We start from the raw sequence: 20,238 nt of genomic DNA, 5'->3' as shown, positions 1-20,238 counted from the left end.
CACCCCACACCACCACCCACACCACCACCTACACCCCCACACACCACACACCACACCACCACACCACACACCCACCACCACACCTACACTACCACACCACCACTACACCCACACCACCCACACCTACACCACCCACACCCAACACACCTGGTATAACTATTGACTTATTCCCAGTTAGTAGAGAGTTAATCAACGCTCCTACCTTTGAGAATCGGTGAGTCTACCTGTCAAACCAATTAACACAAGCTTACGTAAAAAACCCAGGCGCGTTGGCGAAACGAACCAAGGTGCTGATTGGCTACATGAACAAAGGCATTGATTGGCTAAACGAAGCTAGGAACTGATTGGCTAAACGAACCAAGGCGCTGACTGGCTAAACGAATCATGACGTCACGAAAGGTATAATACACAGAATTACATTTATAAAACTCGATGGGAATCCTTAAGCCCCGTAAATAATCCACAGCAAATTCTAAACAGTAACTAATTCTTAGCTAATTAAAGAAGTGATAAAAGGATCAAATTTTAAAAAGTATCGTAAGAATTTGGGCAGTGACGTGTCCCCCAAGTAGTGTTCGATCATGTGAACATTAGGCACCCCAGCTTATTTCACGCAATGATTAAACACACAAACCTAACCTAACCTAACCCAACCAACCTAACCCAACCTAACTCAAACCAACTAACCTAAACCAACCTAACCTAACTAAACCAACCTAACCTAACCTACAACCCAACCCACCAACCTAACCTAACACAAACCCCTAACCTAACCTAAACCAACCTAACCTAACCCAAACCAACCTAACCTAACCTAAACCAACCTAACCTAACACAACCACCACCACCTAAACCAACCTACCAACCTACACCTAACCTAACCTAAACCAACCTAACCTAACCTAAACCAACCTAACTAACCTAATCCAACCTAACCTAACCTAATCCCCGTGGTAGGTTAGTGAGTCCTAAATTAGGTGCAATAAGCTAGGGTGCCTAATCTTCCTTGCCCCAACACAGGTACACTATATCACATTACAATGGTCGTCCAGTGTGAGTACAGGTTAATTAAGCCTCCACACCTGTACACCTAATGGAGTTTAATAATGAATCACTCGCACGGTGGTAGAAGGGGGAAAATGGTGGTAGTGGGGGTAATGGTGGTAGTGGGGGGAATGGTAGTTGTGGGTGTAAATGGTGGTGGAAGAGGATAAATGGTGGTTGTGGTGGAACAGATGGGAGAGATGCAAAACCTTTCCCATCCCTCATCCTATGTTGGACCCGGAGAGAGAGAGAGAGAGAGAGAGAGAGCAATAACCTCCTCGACACAAGGAAGAAAAAAAGGCTGCAGCAGCGTAAACTTTCACGACATTAATTTACACACACACACACACACACACACACACACACACACACACACACACACACACACACACACACACACACACACACACACGGGTATTAATGTGTACGTTTTTGAGGTCAGGGTTGGGTGAGGTAGGAAGGTGGGAGGAAAGGAGGGAGGTTAAAGTGTTCATGTGGCATAACTAAAACTGATTCAGGACACACACACACACACACACACACACACACACACACCTCTCAGACTCAATACATGATTATTGACTTGCTCATTAATTCATCAACACACTCGCTCACACCTTCACACACACTCTCTCTCTCTCTCAACAGACTACGAACAGGTATTGGCACTGTATGGCACGATTACCCCCCCTCTAGGACACACCCACCACTATAAGCATACCTTTGTACGCTAATGGTGCCTCGACATGAATGAGACACAATGTGGCACTAATATATCCAAGGACTGTGTGTGTGTGTGTGTGTGTGTGTGTTTCCCCAAGGACATTGCGTGCGTGGTAAGTGAGTCAAGTGTGTGTGTGTGTGTGTGTGTGTGTGTGGTGCTGCATGAGAGTTGTGATAGTGGACCATATTGATTACCGGACATCAATATGGCTGGCGGGTCATTCATAGCGCGCGCACGCACACACACACGCACACACACACACTATGGGATGTGTATGTGTGTGTGCGTGTTAACAAGCAATCAAGGAAAGAAGGAAAAAAAGAGAGAGAGCACACGTGTCCACAAGTGTACATTAACTCACCCACAAAAAAATCCGGGAGGTTAATTATCGCTACATCAACAGGTAGGCACGCAATCTTCGACAGGTGTACAGACTGTAATCAAAAGGTAAGCTAAAACACCTATGTCGTCACGTCTTATTAAACATCAAGAACACGTACACAAATCTACTAACTTAAAAATTTTGACGATAAAAACAAAACAAAATTCCAATAATGAAATGTAAATCACGTACATAAACAATAAACAAAGGTGAATAACATTTAGTCATAAGCTAATTAAGCCTCACCTGGGTAAAAAAATAATCATCTCTCAGGAGCACCGAATAAAACATCCAGCAGTCAGGTCAGGTGAGGCGGTCACTTGGCTTACTATTAAAATAACTCCAATCACAGTCAATAAAATCATGTGTAATTTATTGTTTGGAGGAGAAATAACAACACAGCGGTAGTGAACAGCAGCAGCAGTCTCCCGAAGGAACAGCATTGTGTGTGTAATGGAGAACAAGCAAAATAGCGTTGTCTGCTTCTAAAAATATCGTCTACGTAACAGCAGACAAACAGCAGACTAAGAACAGGTACAGCAATCATAGCAGAACAAGAACAGCAGACCAGGTACAGCAGAACAACAACAGCAGACCAGGTACAGCAGAACAAAACAGCAGACCAGGTACAGCAGAACAAGAACAGCAGACCAGGTACAGCAGAACAACAACAGCAGACCAGGTACAGCAGAACAACAACAGCAGACCAGGTACAGCAATTACAACAGACAGCATCCACACAGGAACTCGTAAGGGAACAGGACGTATGTGGGTGTATGTGGATATGTGTGTTTGGATGTGTGTGTGGATAGGGATTGGGTGGACAATCTCGTGCCTGGTTTCTCCCCTCTCTTCCCCTCACCTCCTCTCCCTCAACACAGCAGGGCGTCGTCATGGCAACCTCTCCTCTCCTCCCCCCCTCAACGCTAAATTAGGTTACATGGATCAAAGCGAGATGTAGTGTAGGCCATGTCAGGGACCACTCTCCCTCCCTCTCATGCACCAGACACACACACACACACACACACACACACACACACACTCACACACTCACTCACGCACGCACTCACTCTTTCCAACACACACTCGCGAACGGACTCTTCACAACACACTCATTCATTTACTCACTATCCTCAACACACTCATTCATTCCTCCTCACTCACTCTTTCCAACGTACCTCACTCACGCACGCACTCTTTCCAACACACTCGCGAACGCACTCTTCACAACAAACACACTCATTCATTTACTCAATGTCAACACACTCATTCGCGCACTCACTTCACAACACACACACACTGTTACCACCTCAACACCCCCCCACACACACAGGTCACTCTACACCGTTCTGATGACACACCTGAACCGTGGAGAATACAACAACTCCGCCCAGGTAAGTCTTTGCGTCATCCAGGTAACCCAACATGCTGCTCTAACCTTACCGTCCACACACACACACACACACACACACACACACACACACACACACACACACACACACACACACACACACACACACACACACACACACACACACACACACACACACACACACACACACACACACACACACACACACACACACACACACACACACACACACACACACACGACCTCCATGACCCATCAATTCTCAGTAAACTTTCAAGGGAAATTAAATGTCACCAAAGACGGTAAAACACACAGAGAGGGAAGGACTGGGAGGAGGAAGAGGGCATAGACGGCGACAGGGAGGAGGAGGGGACAGGGGGATGAGGAGGAAGACAGGAAGATGGAGGATTGGGACAGAGATGAGAAGGAAGAAGAAGAGAACAGAGAGGAGGGAGAAGACAAGGAGGATAAGGAGGGAGAACAGGGAGATGGAAGAGGGTGGCACAACAAGAGACTGGGAGGTCTCTCTCTCTCTCTCTCTCTCTCTCTCTCTCTCTCGACGTCGCTGCAACACTGTTATGATCGAAGGCCAACATTATTAGCATGAATAAATAAGGCGCGTCAATAAACCGATCTCTGACTGCTACCTGGGTGGGTGGGGTGTGGTGGGGAGGGTGAGGTAGGGGAAGGTGAGGGAGGGAGGAGGAGGTGAGGAGAGGGGGTGGGGAATGGAGGGAAGGGGGAATTACTGGTGGATGAGGGTGAGTGAGTGGGTGGATGAGTGAAGTGGGTGGATGAGAGGGTGGATGAGAGGGTGGATGAGAGGGTGGGTGGATGAGAGGTGGTGAGTGGGTGGATGAGTGAGTGGGTGGATGAGAGGGTGGATGAGAGGGTGAGTAGTGGGTGGATGAGTGAGTGGGTGGATGAGTGAGTGGGTGGATGAGTGAGTGGGTGGATGAGAGGGTGGGTGGATGAGAGGGTGGGTGGATGAGAGAGGGTGGATGAGTGGGTGAATGAAGGTGAGCAGGCGAGAGACAGTGGATGATGGTGGAAGAGTTTCACGAGTCATAAAGTAAAAAAAAATTTCGCCATTGGCAAACTTATTAATGTACTTTTAATATGCTTCCTAAACACGCTTCCCGAGAGAGAGAGAGAGAGACGTGTTCTGGTGTCATTGTGCGAGGTCTCACAAATATCCTGTATTTTACGTCAGTCTCTTACGAATTCAATTATTATTATCAGTGTTATGAGTAGGACGTGACCTCGGTGACTGGGGGGGTGAGTGAGGAGAAGGGAAGGGTGAGGAGAATGGAAAAGTGAGGAAAAGGGAGAAGAGAGAGGAGAAGATCAGGTCATGCCAGGTCATGCCAGTGTGTAAGAGTTGCATCACACGCACAAATACATTCACTTAACCTAACCTAAAGACGACACTTAATAATATATAACGACTTAACAAGGTGAAAGGGTTCCATATACAATTACCTGAGTTACCTGATTGGTTAGGTTAGGTTAGATGGCTATATGAGAGGTAGGTGTTGGGTGTACATGGGACTTGCCTAGTGTGGGACCCGCTGCAGTTTCCTCATACGTTCTTAATTAACGATACAGGTGTATAATGGAAATACCTGTTGAATGGGTTCGTAGAGAGAGAAAATGGAGAAAGGAAAACAGAAAAGAAAAAAGAAAAAAAAGAAAAGAGAAAAACAGACAAAAAGAGAGAGAGAGAGTGATAAACAAGGCTGGACGGGGCATCAGGTGAGAGGGGTGGTCGTCATGGCAACCTAAGACAAAGTAGGAGGAGGAAGAGGAAGAGGAGGTACCGACTGTCGTGAGGTTGGCGGGTAGAGACACCATCTTTTGTTATAACACGGAGACAGGAGGGGATACCTCACCTGGTAACAAGGGTGGGTGGGTGGGTGGGTGGGTGGGTGGGGTGGGTGGGTGTGTGTGTGTGTGTGGGTGGGTGGGTGTGTGTGTGTGTGTGTGTGTGTGTGTGTGTGTGGGTGGGTGGGTGGGTGGGTGGGTGGTGTGTGTGTGTGTGTGGGTGGGTGGGTGGGTGGGTGGGTGTGGTGGTGGGTGGGGGGTGGGGGTGGTGTGTGTGGGGGGGTGGGTGTGTGTGCAACAACGGTAAAGCAGTCGACACGGGTAAAGTAATGGTAAATACTTCCCCATCCATCAATAAAGTACTTTCCCTCATCCACCAATGAGTATTTCCCTCATCCACCAGTAAGAACTTTCCCTCATCCAACAGTACGTACTTTCCCTCATCCACCAGTAGTACTTTCCTCATCCACCAATGAGTACTTTCCTCATCCAACAGTACGTACTTTCCCTCATCCACCAGTAAGTACTTTTCCTCATCCCCCAATGAGTATTTCCCTCATCCACCAGTAAGAACTTTCCCTCATCCACCAGTACGTACTTTCCCTCATCCACCATAAGGTGCTTTTCTCATCCACCAGTAAGAACTTTCCCCATCCACCAGTAAGTACTTTCCATATCTTAACACTTACCTCGCCGACGTAGTGAAGCTTATCCAGGTGGTGGCACTTACCTGTAATCCACGCAGCGAACCACATCCACCAGGCAGTACTTCCCTCACGCATGGAGAAGCACTAATCCGCCCACCCAGAGAGTATTACTTATCCACCCAGTGAGTAGAAGTTATCCACCCAGAGAGTAGAAGTTATCCACCTAGAGAACAGAAATCATCCACACAAGGAACACCCACTACTCACCTCATCCACATAGCGAACTTCATCCACTTGGTAACGCTGACGAAACTCCTCAGGTGTGATAATTCGACCCATCCAGGTGGCGTAGTGCTCAGGTAGGCGGGGACAGAAGAGCACAGTGCGGCCAGTCTCTACCTCCACCACCCCAAACCACCCGGGCTCCAACACGCCGAGGCCAGTGGAAGTAAGTCTCCTGCAGGTAACACAAAAAACGAGAGGTTGTTTAGTCTATTATTGAAGGACAAAAACAAGTAAAATTTAAGAGAGAGAGAGAGAGAGAGAGAGAGAGAGAGAGAGAGAGAGAGATCAAAACAATAATTCGACTCAAAAAATAAATAAATACTCAGGGTGGCTAATCTCCAGGTGAAATAAATAAATAAACTGAGGGGTGGTTAATCTTCAGGTGATCCAAAACACCTGAGCAATTACCAACGAGCAAAACAAATAACATGACTCCAACATAAAGAGGAAATTTTCACGACACAACTTGACAACTTTCTACCAATTATTTCAGGTGAACCGGTTGGCGGTGCCAGTCAGGTTGTCACTCGTGGGGCGGCAGAAGTAACCCAGGAATTGATGCAAGACAGCGGGCCAGGTAGATACAGGTAATTACAGGTAAATAGAGATAGATACAGGTATATACAAGTAATTACAGTTAGATACAGGTAATTACAGTTAGATACAGGTAATTACAGTTAGATACAGGTAAATAGAGATAGATCCAAGTAATTACAGGTAGATACAGGTAAATTCGGGTAAGAAGAGGTAAATATATTCCACAGGTAGCCAGGATGAGGTGCTGTCAGATAATTTAAGGTGTATCAAGTTCACCATACGGCTTGAGGGTTGACTAATGAGGTTAGGATGTGTTGTGGTGGTAGGTGAGTGGGAGGGAAAGTAGAAGAGTTGTGGTAGGTGGTGGTGAGTGGGAATGAGAACGTGTAGGAAGGACTGAGAGGGCACACTGGGTTTATCAAAAAAGGAGAAAAAAGAGACAGCATGACAAGTGATGGTGTGGAAAGGCGTGAGAGGAACAGCTCAGCGTAAAAAGGGTCATGGGAAGGGGGGAAAGGGAGGAAGGGTGAGGGGAGAGGGGTGAGACCTTCCAGGTTGCGACTTCATATTTTAAACACACACACACACACACACACACACACACACACACACACACACACACACACACGAGCGAAAAGATACACTTGCAAATCCGGATAAAAACAGAAATATAAAAGTTCAAATATCGAACTGTGGCCGCTCGTATAACACACACACACACACACACACACACACACACACACACACACACACACACACACACACACACACACACACACACACACACACACACACACACACACACCAAAAATAGAAAGTTATCTTACAGTGTTGTCTCACCTGTGTTGTTTTTTTCGAAATTTAAGTGGTTACCTGTTTAGTATTTTTAAAGTCGAATAAACTGATCAGCTGACACACTCTTTATTTACTAACACACGGAGACCAGATCAGCTGACCCACTCTTTATTTACTAACTTACGGAGACCAGATCAGCTGACCCACTCTTTACTAACACACACGGAGACCAGATCAGCTGACCCACTCTTTATTTACTAACACACGGAGACCAGATCAGCTGACCCACTCTTTATTTACTAACACACACGGAGACCAGATCAGCTGACCTCTTTATTTACTAACACACGGAGACCAGATCAGCTGACCTCTTTATTTACTAACACACGGAGACCAGATCAGCTGACCCACTCTTTTTTACTAACACACGGAGACCAGATCAGCTGACCCACTCTTTGTTACTAACACACGGAGCCAGATCAGCTGACTCACTCTTTATTTACTAACACACAGAGACCAGATCAGCTGACCCACTCTTTATTTACTAACACACGGAGACCAGATCAGCTGACACACTCTTTTTTACTAACACACGGAGACCAGATCAGCTGACACACTCTTTATTTACTAACACACGGAGACCAGATCAGCTGACCCACTCTTTATTTAACACACGGAGACCAGATCAGCTGACACACTCTTTATTTACTAACACACGGAGACCAGATCAGCTGACCCACTCTTTATTACTAACACGGAGACCAGATCAGCTGACCCTCTTTATTTACTAACACACACGGAGACCAGATCGCTGACCCACTCTTTATTTACTAACACACGGAGACCAGATCAGCTGACCCTCTTTATTTACTAACACGGAGACCAGATCAGCTGACACACTCTTTATTTACTAACACACGGAGACCAGATCAGCTGACCCACTCTTTGTTACTAACACACGGAGACCAGATCAGCTGACCCACTCTTTTTTACTAACACACGGAGACCAGATCAGCTGACCCACTCTTTGTTACTAACACACGGAGACCAGATCAGCTGACTCACTCTTTTTACTAACACACACGGAGACCAGATCAGCTGACCCACTCTTTATTTACTAACACACGGAGACCAGATCAGCTGACCCACTCTTTTTTACTAACACACGGAGACCAGATCAGCTGACCCACTCTTTTTTACTAACACACGGACCAGATCAGCTGACACACTCTTTTACTAACACACGGAGACCAGATCAGCTGACCCTCTTTATTTACTAACACACGGAGACAGATCAGCTGACCCACTCTTTTTTTACTAACACACGAGACCGATCAGCTGACCCACTCTTTACTAACACACGGAGACCAATCAGCTGACTCACTCTTTGTTACTAACACACGGAGACCAGATCGCTGACCCACTCTTTATTTACTAACACACGGAGACCAGATCAGCTGACCCACTCTTTATTTACACACACGGAGACCAGATCAGCTGACCCACTCTTTTTACTAACACACGGAGACCAGATCAGCTGACCCTCTTTATTACTAACACACGAGACCAGATCAGCTGACCCACTCTTTATTTACTAACACACGGAGACCAGATCAGCTGACCCACTTTTACTAACACACGGAGACCAGATCAGCTGACCCACTCTTTGTTACTAACACACGGAGACCAGATCAGCTGACCCACTCTTTATTTACTAACACACGGAGACCAGATCAGCTGACAACTTTATTTACTAACACACGGAGACCAGATCAGCTGACCCACTCTCTACCAACACGTGGGAGAACAGATCAGCTGACTCACTCTTTGTTTACTAACAGATCGGAGAGAAAGTCAACACCTAAATATTCACAAGCGAGGCAACAGACCAGCTGACTAGACTATTTACCATATGACGCGACAACAGGATGACGTCTAACCAGTGTTTATAAACAAGGAGAGCCGACCAGCTGATTAATGTTTACTAATAGAGAGACATGTCAACTGATCCATGTTTACACACACGGGAGGGCAGGGCAGGGCAGGGCAAGGCAGGGCAAGGCAGGGGAGGGCAGGGCAGGGCAGGGGAGGGCAGGGCAGGGCAGTTGATCAACACTACACGAGCAGAGGGCGTCGTATTTATACAGTATTCATCATGAGGTAAACAAGGCAGCCCCTGAATACTGACAACAGCAAGCAATGTTTACCAATATCAAGCACTACAAAGACAGTAAATGGATCACCTAAAGAATGGCCACCCCAGCTTATTTCACCTAACCTAACCTAAACCTCACCCACCCCACAAATAGTGTTATGGTAGTTAGGTCAGGTGAAAATTAATAAGCTAGGGTGGTGATTCTCCAGGTGGTCCCAAAAGATGCATCAGGCAGGTGTGTTGCTGTTAATGACATACTAGAGGCAGACATTTAATTAACCCCACTAAGGCTGAAATTCAAATAACTTCCGTCGTAACTTGTCAACACCACAACGGGATTACAATTGTAGCCTGTAAGGAACCTTAACTATGGGACAAATTATGGCCAAGTCAATACCATACACCCAGTCGTTGCTCACCATACGTACAAAATTACCTTAAAACACTGGTTAAGTACGTAAAGTTTATCCAAGGACAGACAAACAAACAGACAATGCTATAACCCTCAAGGCGAACTAGGTGATAGTGAAGAGGATAATAAACAAATGAACAGTGTGTGTCTGTGGGGGGGGGGGGTTAACAAGAACACAAAAGCATCAGAGGTGTAGCAGGAGTAAGGACACGAGTCACGAGGTTGAACAAATAAAGAGAAATTCTACCTGATTGTCTGTAATGTGACGCGGCTCTCTGTCTCACACCCACCACCATGGTCCTGACGTGACATGACCTTTCCTGTCTAACACCGTTATATACGTGTCAGGAGTTCCTAGACACACGGTTATACTGACAGTAGATCCTAGACACACGGTTATACTGACAGTAGATCCTAGACACACGGTTATACTGACAGTAGATCCTAGACACACGGTTATACTGACAGCAGATCCTAGACACACGGTTATACTCTGACAGCAGATCCTATACAGACAGATGGTTACACTGACAGTAGATCCTAGACACACGGTTATACTCTGACAGCAGATCCTATACAGACAGATGGTTATACTGACAGTAGATCCAAGACACACGGTTATACTCTGACAGCAGATCCTATACAGACAGATGGTTACACTGACAGTAGATCCTAGACACACGGTTATACTCTGACAGCAGATCCTATACAGACAGATGGTTACACTGACAGTAGATCCTAGACACACGGTTATACTCTGACAGCAGATCCTAGACACACGGTTATACTGACAGCAGATCCTATACAGACAGACGGTTATACTGACAATAGACCCTAGACAGACACACAGAGAAAATAAGGAGTCTGCAATAGGCCGGTTGGTGCGCAGCTCCTGTCGACAGTTACTACCACTCTCTATCATCCATGAATCTGTCTAGCATCCTTTTAGATCCCAGACAAACATTTATAATCTGACAGTAGATCCTAAACAGACAGACGGTTATACTGATATACTGACAGACAGACGGTTAAACAGACAGACACGTTATACTGACAGACAGACGGTTAAACAGACAGACAGGGGTTATACTGACAGACAGACGGTTATACTGACAGACAGACGGTTATACCCCCAACACCTCCGTAATGAAACAACATAGTGACCTCAGACAGTGTACTATGAGGCCATGCTGTATGGAGTATACAAACCAGAATACAATGTGACGAATGTACCTCTAGACGCGTGTGTGTGTGGTGGCCTCCGTGTCACCATGAAGGGCCAAAGCATATGATAAACAAGGTTACCTTACAAGGTCACCTCACGACGCGCTGTGCTCGCCATCAACCCCTTTCTCCTACTACTGCTTCATGTGTCATATGTTTTGAAAATAGATTCCTCCCCTCCTCCATGAGACACAATCACCTCAACCCCCCCTCAAAAAAATAATCATCGTGTCTTGTCTCAGGGTAAATCCCGAGATTACCTGACGAAACACCTGTAGCCCTAATTATCACCACTACTACCGGCTTACACACCCAAACCCCCTAGTACCACCCACCTCACCTGACAACACCCATCTTACCTCACCTGTGTTAAGCACCTCAGCCTAAACAAAGCACGTCTGTCAGAACAAGAGTAACTCCAGGAATAAATAAATTTCTGGGCTGACTACACTATTCTCTCCTACAGGTTCATTAAGTCTTGAGGGGCCAGAGGGTATACCTGAGTCTCACATCACCTGAGACTTACATCACCTGGGTCGGACTTCATGAACTAATACCATGACGCAATACTTGTCGCCGGGCGTTATTGGTACACACACACTAAGAATTCTACACCATGAACGGGTCTTACATTAACTACAAAACAAATACATCAATATAAATTAATCAATTCGAAGGTTAGGTGAGGTATCTACATCAATAACACCTCACCTCCATCAACAAGACCTCACCTCACCTACATCACCAAGACATCGCCTCACCTACATCAACAAGACCTCACCTCACCTCTACATCAACAAGACCTCCTACCTACATCAACAAGACCTCAACTCCACCTCTACATCAACAAGACCTCACCTCAACTACATCAATAAGACCTCACATCCAACTACATCAGCAAGACCTCACCTCCTCTACGTCAACAAGACCTCATCTCAACTACATCAACAAGACCTCACCTCCTCTACATCAACAAGACCTGACCTCACCTCCTCTACACATCAACAAGACCTCACCTCCTCTACATCAACAAGACCTCACCTCCTCTACATCAACAAGACCTCACCTCCCTCCCTCCTCCTCTACATCAACAAATGACCTCACCTCCTCTCTACATCAACAGGACCTCCTCCCTCTACATCCTCTACATCAACAAGACCTGACCTCCCTCCTCACAACCTCCTCTACATCAACAAGACCTCACCTCCTCCTCTACATCAACAAGACCTGACCTCACCTCCACTCCTCTACATCAACAAGACCTCACCTCCTCTCATCAACACCTCACATCCTCTACATCAACAAGACCTCACCTCCCTCCCTCTACATCCTCTACATCAACAAGACCTCACCTCACCTCCTCTACATCAACAAGACCTCCCTCCCCTCCCTCTCATCCTCTACATCAACAAGACCTCACCTCCCTCCCTCTACATCCTCCTCTACATCAACAAGACCTCACCTCCTCACCTCTACATCCAAGACCTCACCTCCCATCCCCCACACACCTCACTCCCTACTCCAACCTGACCTCACCTCCTCTACATCAACAAGACCTCACCTCCCTCCTCTACATCCCCTACATCAACAAGACCTCACCTCCTCTACATCAACAAGACCTCCCACCTCACCTCCTCTACATCAACAAGACCTCACCTCCTCTACATCAACAAGACCTCACCCCTCACCTCCTCTACATCAACAAGACCTCACCTCCTCTACATCAACAAGACCTCACCTCCACCTCCTCTACATCAACAAGACCTCACCTCACCTCCTCAACATCAACAAGACCTCACCTCCACCTCCCTCTACATCAACAAGACCTCATCTCAACTACATCAACAACACCTCACTTCCCCAGCTACATCAACTCACCTCACCTCTACAGCTACATGACCTTTATTTAGCGTCACCTGCAGGACTGAATTATTCCCGTCTGCTGCTCTTAATTAATTCTACACAACATTGGCGCTGCTTCAAGGTGTCTTAGTGTAGGTGCAGAAACATCACGGCGCACCTGAAGAATTACCACCCTAGATCGTTTCACCTGGGGATTAACCACCTTAACCTAATCTCATCCACCCAAAATAGTAGTAGTGGTTTGTTGTTGTGGTGGTGGTGGTTAGTGGTAGTTGATAATGGTGGTGGTAATGGTAGACCCAGTAGTGGTATTTGCATGAGAGTCCACCCTGGCAAGTAGGGGATGCCAATCGAGGGGGGCGATTGACGCGACGGGGGGATGTTCATGTGCATGCCTGCTACCCCTCCCCTTGTCACTGTCATGCACAACACACTGCATAGCCCCTCCCTCCCAACCTCACCTCCACCCCTCCCTCAAACCTCTCCCTTCCCTCCTCAAACCTCACCCCTCCCCCGTCATGCAAACTACGGGACACTGCGCCAGTAACTACCGTATCCAAGGTCAAATATTTGCCACCGTCATAACAGAATTGAAGACAGGAGAAATGGGCGGATATTTGTCTGTAGTAGCTTCCTATTATGGCCTGTCCTTGTGGTGAGTTGGGGTAATGAATGCTAATGACAATCCGTGGTGGTGTGGTGAGGGTGGTGGTGGTGGGGGTAGTGGTGGAATGATGGTGGTGGTGGTGGTGGGTGGTGGTGGTGGTGGGGGTAGTGGTAGTGGTGGGGGTAGTGGTGGTGGTGGGGGAGTGGTGGTGGTAATGATGGTGGTAGTAGTAGTGGTGGTGATGGCGGTGGTGATAGTGGGGGTGGTGATAGTAGTAGTAGTGGTGATAGTAGTAGTAGAAGTAGTGGTGGTGGTGATGGTGATGATAGTGGGGCTAGTGGTGGTAGTAGTAGGGTCTATCTTGGGTGGTTTGAGTAGCCCCCAAGACCAGCTGTTTGAGGGGCTGATATGCCAGAGTCTAGACTAGAGATGCGGGTGCGGCGGGCGGCTTTTACTGCGGCAGTGGCTTACTTGCGGCAGCCAATGAACTCCCTAACATTAGTGAGAAACATGTGAATAAAATAAAAATATTTGTTCTGAGAGAGGTGTGTGTGTGTGTGTGTGTGTGTGTGTGTGTGTGTGTCAAACTCTCCCAGGAACACCATGAGGTTTATAAGACATTCCTGGTACAACCCCGTCATGCTGCCTAGACGTGCATGACCACACACACACACACACACACACACACACACACACACACACATACACACACGGCTAGTTCTCGTGTTCTGGCAGGTGTGTGGGTGTGTTTTGGCAGGTGTGTAGGTGTGTTCTGGCAGGTGTGTGTGGGTGTGTTCTGGCAGGTGTGTAGGTGTGTTCTGGCAGGTGTGTGTGGGTGTATCCTGTTGAATGCAAAGACATGAGTGTGTTGTATCCTGTGTTAAGTTAAGTGTGGGTGCAGCGATGGGTGTTGTGTATGATTGATGACTCGCAGGCTGTAATGTTCTGTTTACCAGTCACGTGTGTGGTGTTTCCGGAAGTCAGTGTAGCAGCATTACGGTGTGTGTGTGTGTGTGTGTGTGTGTGTGAATACCGGAACAGCTGTGTATGACTCAGTGTTATCAAGGTCTTGTAATATAAAACCACATTGTTAAACACACACACACACACACACACACACACACACACACACACACACACACACACACACACACACACACACACACACACACACACACACACACACACACACACACACACACACACACACACACACACACACAGCCTCCATCAATAAACACTGTATATCTGAGAAAGGAAAAAAAGCACAAATTGCAGGTTTAAACCCCACTAACACAGACACGGATAAAACCCAAGACAATTGAATTCTACTGAGAATATATTTGAGGAAATTACTGTGTTTATGGATTCTGACGGACGAAGGGGAGAGGAGGTGGGGGGGAGGGTGAGGGGTGGGGGGAGGTGAGGGGTGGGGGGAGTGGTGAGGGGAGGAGGGGGAGTGGGGGTGAGGGGAGGTGTACGGGGTGAGGGGAGTGTACGGGGTGAGGGGAGTGTACGGGGTGGGGGGAGTGGTGAGGGGAGTGTGCGGGGTGGGGGGAGTGGTGCGGGGGGAGAGCTGTTTCAGGAAGATTATGTTAATGTGACAAGCTCCTTCCTACCCACCACCACTCGTTAGGTTAGATTAATAGACGCTATGCGGTGTAAATATCACGGTAGACCAACTCCTATATCGTGCAGCCTCATCCTATATGCTATAAAACCTACCTCACCTGTGAGCACGGGGGTGGAGGAGACTGCAGTGGGAGTGGGTAAACAAAGTGAAAGGTTACAGGGAAATAGTGTTAGGAATGATGACAAAACTAAATTAGACAGCGAGTTAAAACCTAAACGCGGTAAAGGGAGGACTCAGAACACGACTAACTTAAATGTCTACTACGCGAACAGTAGAAGTATGAGAAACAAAATGGATGATATTAGGGCCTTGGTATGTACCGAAAAAATCGATATAATAGCATTCACTGAAACATGGATCAACCTAGACTCACGTGAGTTACCTGTCGAATACCAAACTGCAGGTTACAAACTATTCCATACCGATAGGCAGATTAGGAAAGGAGGCGGAGTAGCAATCTATGTCAGGGATAATCTGAAGTGTGAAATAAATAAGGAAATAAAAACTGAGCAGCATAAAGAAACAATTTGGATAAAATTAATCGACGGTAGGGAAAAATTAATCACAGGAGTAATATATAGACCTCCCAATCTTGATAGGGTTAATGAGCGACATATCTGGTATGAAATGCGCAGGGCTTCCACACACAACAAAGTCTGTATAGTAGGCGACTTTAACTTTGGCCAAACAGATTGGATTGACCTTACGGGTAACTCAGAATCAGAGGATTTTCTTGAAACGATCCAGGACTGTTTCCTAAGTCATCATATAACGAACTTGCAAACAGCAATCACAAAGAAATTAGATTCCACTTAGATTTTCAGGGCAGCGTAAGGAAAATTCCACTAAAGTCCCAGATTTCAGAAGGGCAAACTTTGATAGTTTGAAGAGACAGTTGAGAGAAGGGGTATCACCTTGGGGGCGAACTACTTGGACCTGACGGTTGAAACCAACCTGATAACGAGATCTGAGGTTGCTGAGTTCCACGACAATTTAAATAATGAGTTACTAAATGCACAAAGGCAGAACATACCATACAAAAAACTCAGATCAAACAACAAAACCCTAAATGGATAAATAATTATTTAAAGAACATTATTGGTCAAAGGAAGGCTAAAGGTAGGAGGATAAATCGTGGCGAAATTTACCTCCGGGATTATTATAAGGTATTGGCCGGTAGGGTTAAGACCGAGATAAGGAAAGCAAAGAGGAATAATGAGCTGAGGATTGCAAGGGAGGCGAAGACAAACCCCAAGAGATTCTATCAAATGTATCAAACTAAAACACGAGAAAAGATTGGACCAATACAGTCAGATACCGGCGAGCTAACTGATAACGAAGGAGAAATGAGCAATTATCTGAATAAATATTTTTCAACAGTTTTCACCACCGAAAATTTAAGCATGATACCCGAGGCACCGACTCTATTCAGAGATAGTGAAGAAAACCAATTAAGCGAGATAGTAGTGACTAGTAACGATGTTAGTAAGCAAATAGACAAACTAAAGCCTAATAAGTCACCTGGTCCCGATGAGATATTTGAGAGAGTATTAAAGGAATGCAAGGAAGAGCTTAGTATGCCTTTAGCAAAGTTGTTTAACATGTCCTTAAAAACAGGTGTAGTACCAGAATCCTGGAGGATAGCGAATGTAATACCGATTTTCAAGGAGGAGGATAGATCACTATCCTCTAACTACCGTCCAATCAGTCTAACATCAATTGTAGGCAAATTACTGGAAGCAATCATTTCAAACTCTATTCGAAACCACCTGGAAAAGCACAAATTGATCAATGATTCCCAGCATGGCTTCACAAGCGGACGTTCATGTCTAACTAATCTATTAACATTCTTTTCAATGGTTTTCGAATCGGTGGACGAGGGGCACAATTATGTGGTATCTCTCGACTTTAGCAAAGCCTTCGACAGAGTCCCCCACGAAACACTAATAAGAAAGGTAGAAGCACATGGCATTAACGGTAATATTCTAAAATGGATTAGGGCGTGGTTACAGGATAGGAAACGAGTGAACATTAACGACACTAAATCCCATTGGAGCAACGTCACAAGTGGCGTCCCCAAGGTTCAGTACTTGGACCATTATTATTTATTATATACATAAACGACATAGATATCGGGATAGACAGCAACATAAGTGAATTTGCTCATGACACTATTTCTGGACACCATTCTTATTACAGAATGGATATAGAATCCTTGGAAAGAATCAAGAGGAGAATGACAAGACTAATCCCGGGCATTAGGAACCTTGAGTACAGAGACAGGTGTAAGCATCTAAATTTGCACTCCCTCGAGAGACGTAGAGCGAGGGGCGACATGGAAGTCAGGGCTAAACAAAGGGGACATTTCAAAGGTACTCAAACTATCCAACCAGGAGCGAACTCGTAACAATGGTTTTAAATTAGACAAATTTAGATTTAGGCGCGAAATAGGTAAACACTGGTTTGGAAACAGAGTAGTGGATGAATGGAACAAGTTACCAAACATCATCATTAACTCGAATACGCTGGATAGCTTCAAACATAGGTTGGATGTTTATATGAGCATTAGGGGTTGGGTGTAAACGGGACTGCCCAGTATGGGCCAATAGGCCCGCTGCAGTTTCCTCCATTCTTATGTTCTTATATAATTTACATATGAAAGACTATAGACCTTATACCACAAGTCTCCTTTCAACGCTAAACATCTCTATCTTTTCAATAAGTAGAGAATTTGCATAAGAGAAATTCAAGTAAATATACAGAGGTCTTATTGCAACTATATCTTGCGCTAGTCAGGCCGCACCTCGATTATGCGGTTCAGTTCTGGTGCCCCTATTATAGAATGGATATAAATTCACTAGAGTCGGTGCAGCGAAGAATGACAAAAATGATTCCGGGACTTAGAAACCTTCCATATCAGGATAGGTTAAAGAAACTTAACTTGCATTCCCTAGAAAGACGAAGAGTGCGGGGAGATATGATAGAAGTATTTAAGTGGGTGAAAGGAATCAATAAAGGGGATATAGATAAAGTTCTTATAATATCCGAGCAGGATAGGACTCGGAGCAACGGATTCAAGTTGGATAAGTTTACGTTTAGGAGGGAGATAGGAAGAAACTGGTTCACAAATAGGGTGGTGGACGAGTGGAACAAGCTTAGCAACTTTGTAGTAAGTGCGGGAACTCTGGAAAGTTTCAAAAGGAGGCTAGATAGATTCATGGATGATAGAGAGTGGTAGTAACTCTCGACAGGAGCTGCCATGCACAGGCCAACCGGCCTATTGCAGACTCCTTATTTTCTTATGTTCTTAAAAAAATCGTGTTGTGTGTCTAGTTGGGGTAACCTTTTGTCCTAGCCACGAGTTGAGTACTGTTAGGTAGAGTTGAGTACTGTTAGGTAGAGTTGAGTACTGTTAGGTAGAGTTGAGTACTGTTAGGTAGAGTTGAGTACTGTTAGGTAGAGTTGAGTACTGTTAGGTAGGGTTGAGTACTGTTAGGTAGGGTTGAGTACAGTTAGGTAGGGTTGAGTACTGTTAGGTAGAGTTGAGTACTGTTAGGCAGGCTTGGTGTAAAGTGCAGGAGAGGGGAGAGGTGGGAAGGGTAGCGAAGAGGAGTGGGAGGGAAGAGAAGAGGTGCAACCAGACGACCTCCCTTATCCTGTTAACTATTCGTCTCCCACAATAAATTAACTACAACAACAACAAAAATATCCGCCATAAGTGACTCAGGTGTAAGTCCCTCCAGGTGCGTGAAGGAGAGGCCTTGAAGGGTAGGGGGTAAGGAGGAAGGGTGAGAGGGGGAGGGAAGGTGACAGGGGGAGGGAAGGTGACGCACAATAACAGAACGAGAGTTTAACACAGGAAAGAGAGAGAGAGAGAGAGAGAGAGAGAGAGAGATATATATATATATATATATATATATATATATATATATATATATATATATATATATATATATATATATACACACAAACTGTCCTCGATATCATAGGCAGAGTCTCGTAAGATAACAAACCATCCTCCAGTGTTGACGCAAGAGGAAGTTACACAAAGATAACACCGAGCTGAACACAACAACAAGGTCAACCAAACTTTAAACTTTTTCACCGAGAACTAAAGATAACATAGATAACACAAACATTGCTAAGATAAAAATAACAAAACACTAAGTAATCTATGACTATGAACTAAATATAACAAAAATATAGATAACACGAAGATAACAATATGCATGTGATCTGTAACTCTGGACTAAAAATAACACAAACCATCACATCAACGAATTGACCTTTTTTCAACCTTTTGGCCAAGATAACTCACGATAACAACAAGACAATAATTAGTTAGATATGAAAAAAAAACAAGTGCTCCCTCTCACGTAATGAAATTCAGAACACCATTGGTAAGTTTAGTTAATAGTTTATTCAATTTACTGCCGCTTGTGTAATGAGGGCATCCAGCTTCCCCCCCACACACAAGGTCGGTAATCGAACCCTGGACCCAAAACGGACAACCCCCCCACTCAGCCACTGAACCAAACAGCAAAATGACTCAAATTATATAAAAAAAATGTCTTTACAAGTTAACTCATAATAAATAGCAAAAAGAAAAGGTATCACACTTATAATTAATTAGATCAACACACACACACACACACACACACAAGGTATAATAGTTCAGGTTATGACCGCCAGATGGCCAGTGAAGGTACACGCTGCTTACCTTGAGTCTACCTG

At 45.5% G+C, this 20,238-nt stretch overlaps 1 protein-coding gene across 1 annotated transcript in view; it reads right to left on the bottom strand.

Moving 5' to 3' along the window:
* The window catches only part of LOC121864142 (xaa-Pro dipeptidase-like), an 83,897-nt gene that overhangs the window by 11,594 nt on the left and 52,065 nt on the right, over window positions 1-20,238 (bottom strand). The window contains exon 3 of the mRNA XM_042363087.1: window positions 6,257-6,450. Coding sequence (XP_042219021.1) covers window positions 6,349-6,450 — 102 coding nt within the window. The 3' untranslated portion in view covers window positions 6,257-6,348. The remainder of the gene's footprint in view (window positions 1-6,256; window positions 6,451-20,238) is intronic.

This window comes from Homarus americanus, unplaced genomic scaffold, assembly GCF_018991925.1.
Source record: "Homarus americanus isolate GMGI-L3 unplaced genomic scaffold, GMGI_Hamer_2.0 scaffold26351, whole genome shotgun sequence".
NCBI lineage: Eukaryota > Metazoa > Arthropoda > Malacostraca > Decapoda > Nephropidae > Homarus > Homarus americanus.
This window is presented reverse-complemented; position numbering and strand designations above follow the sequence as displayed.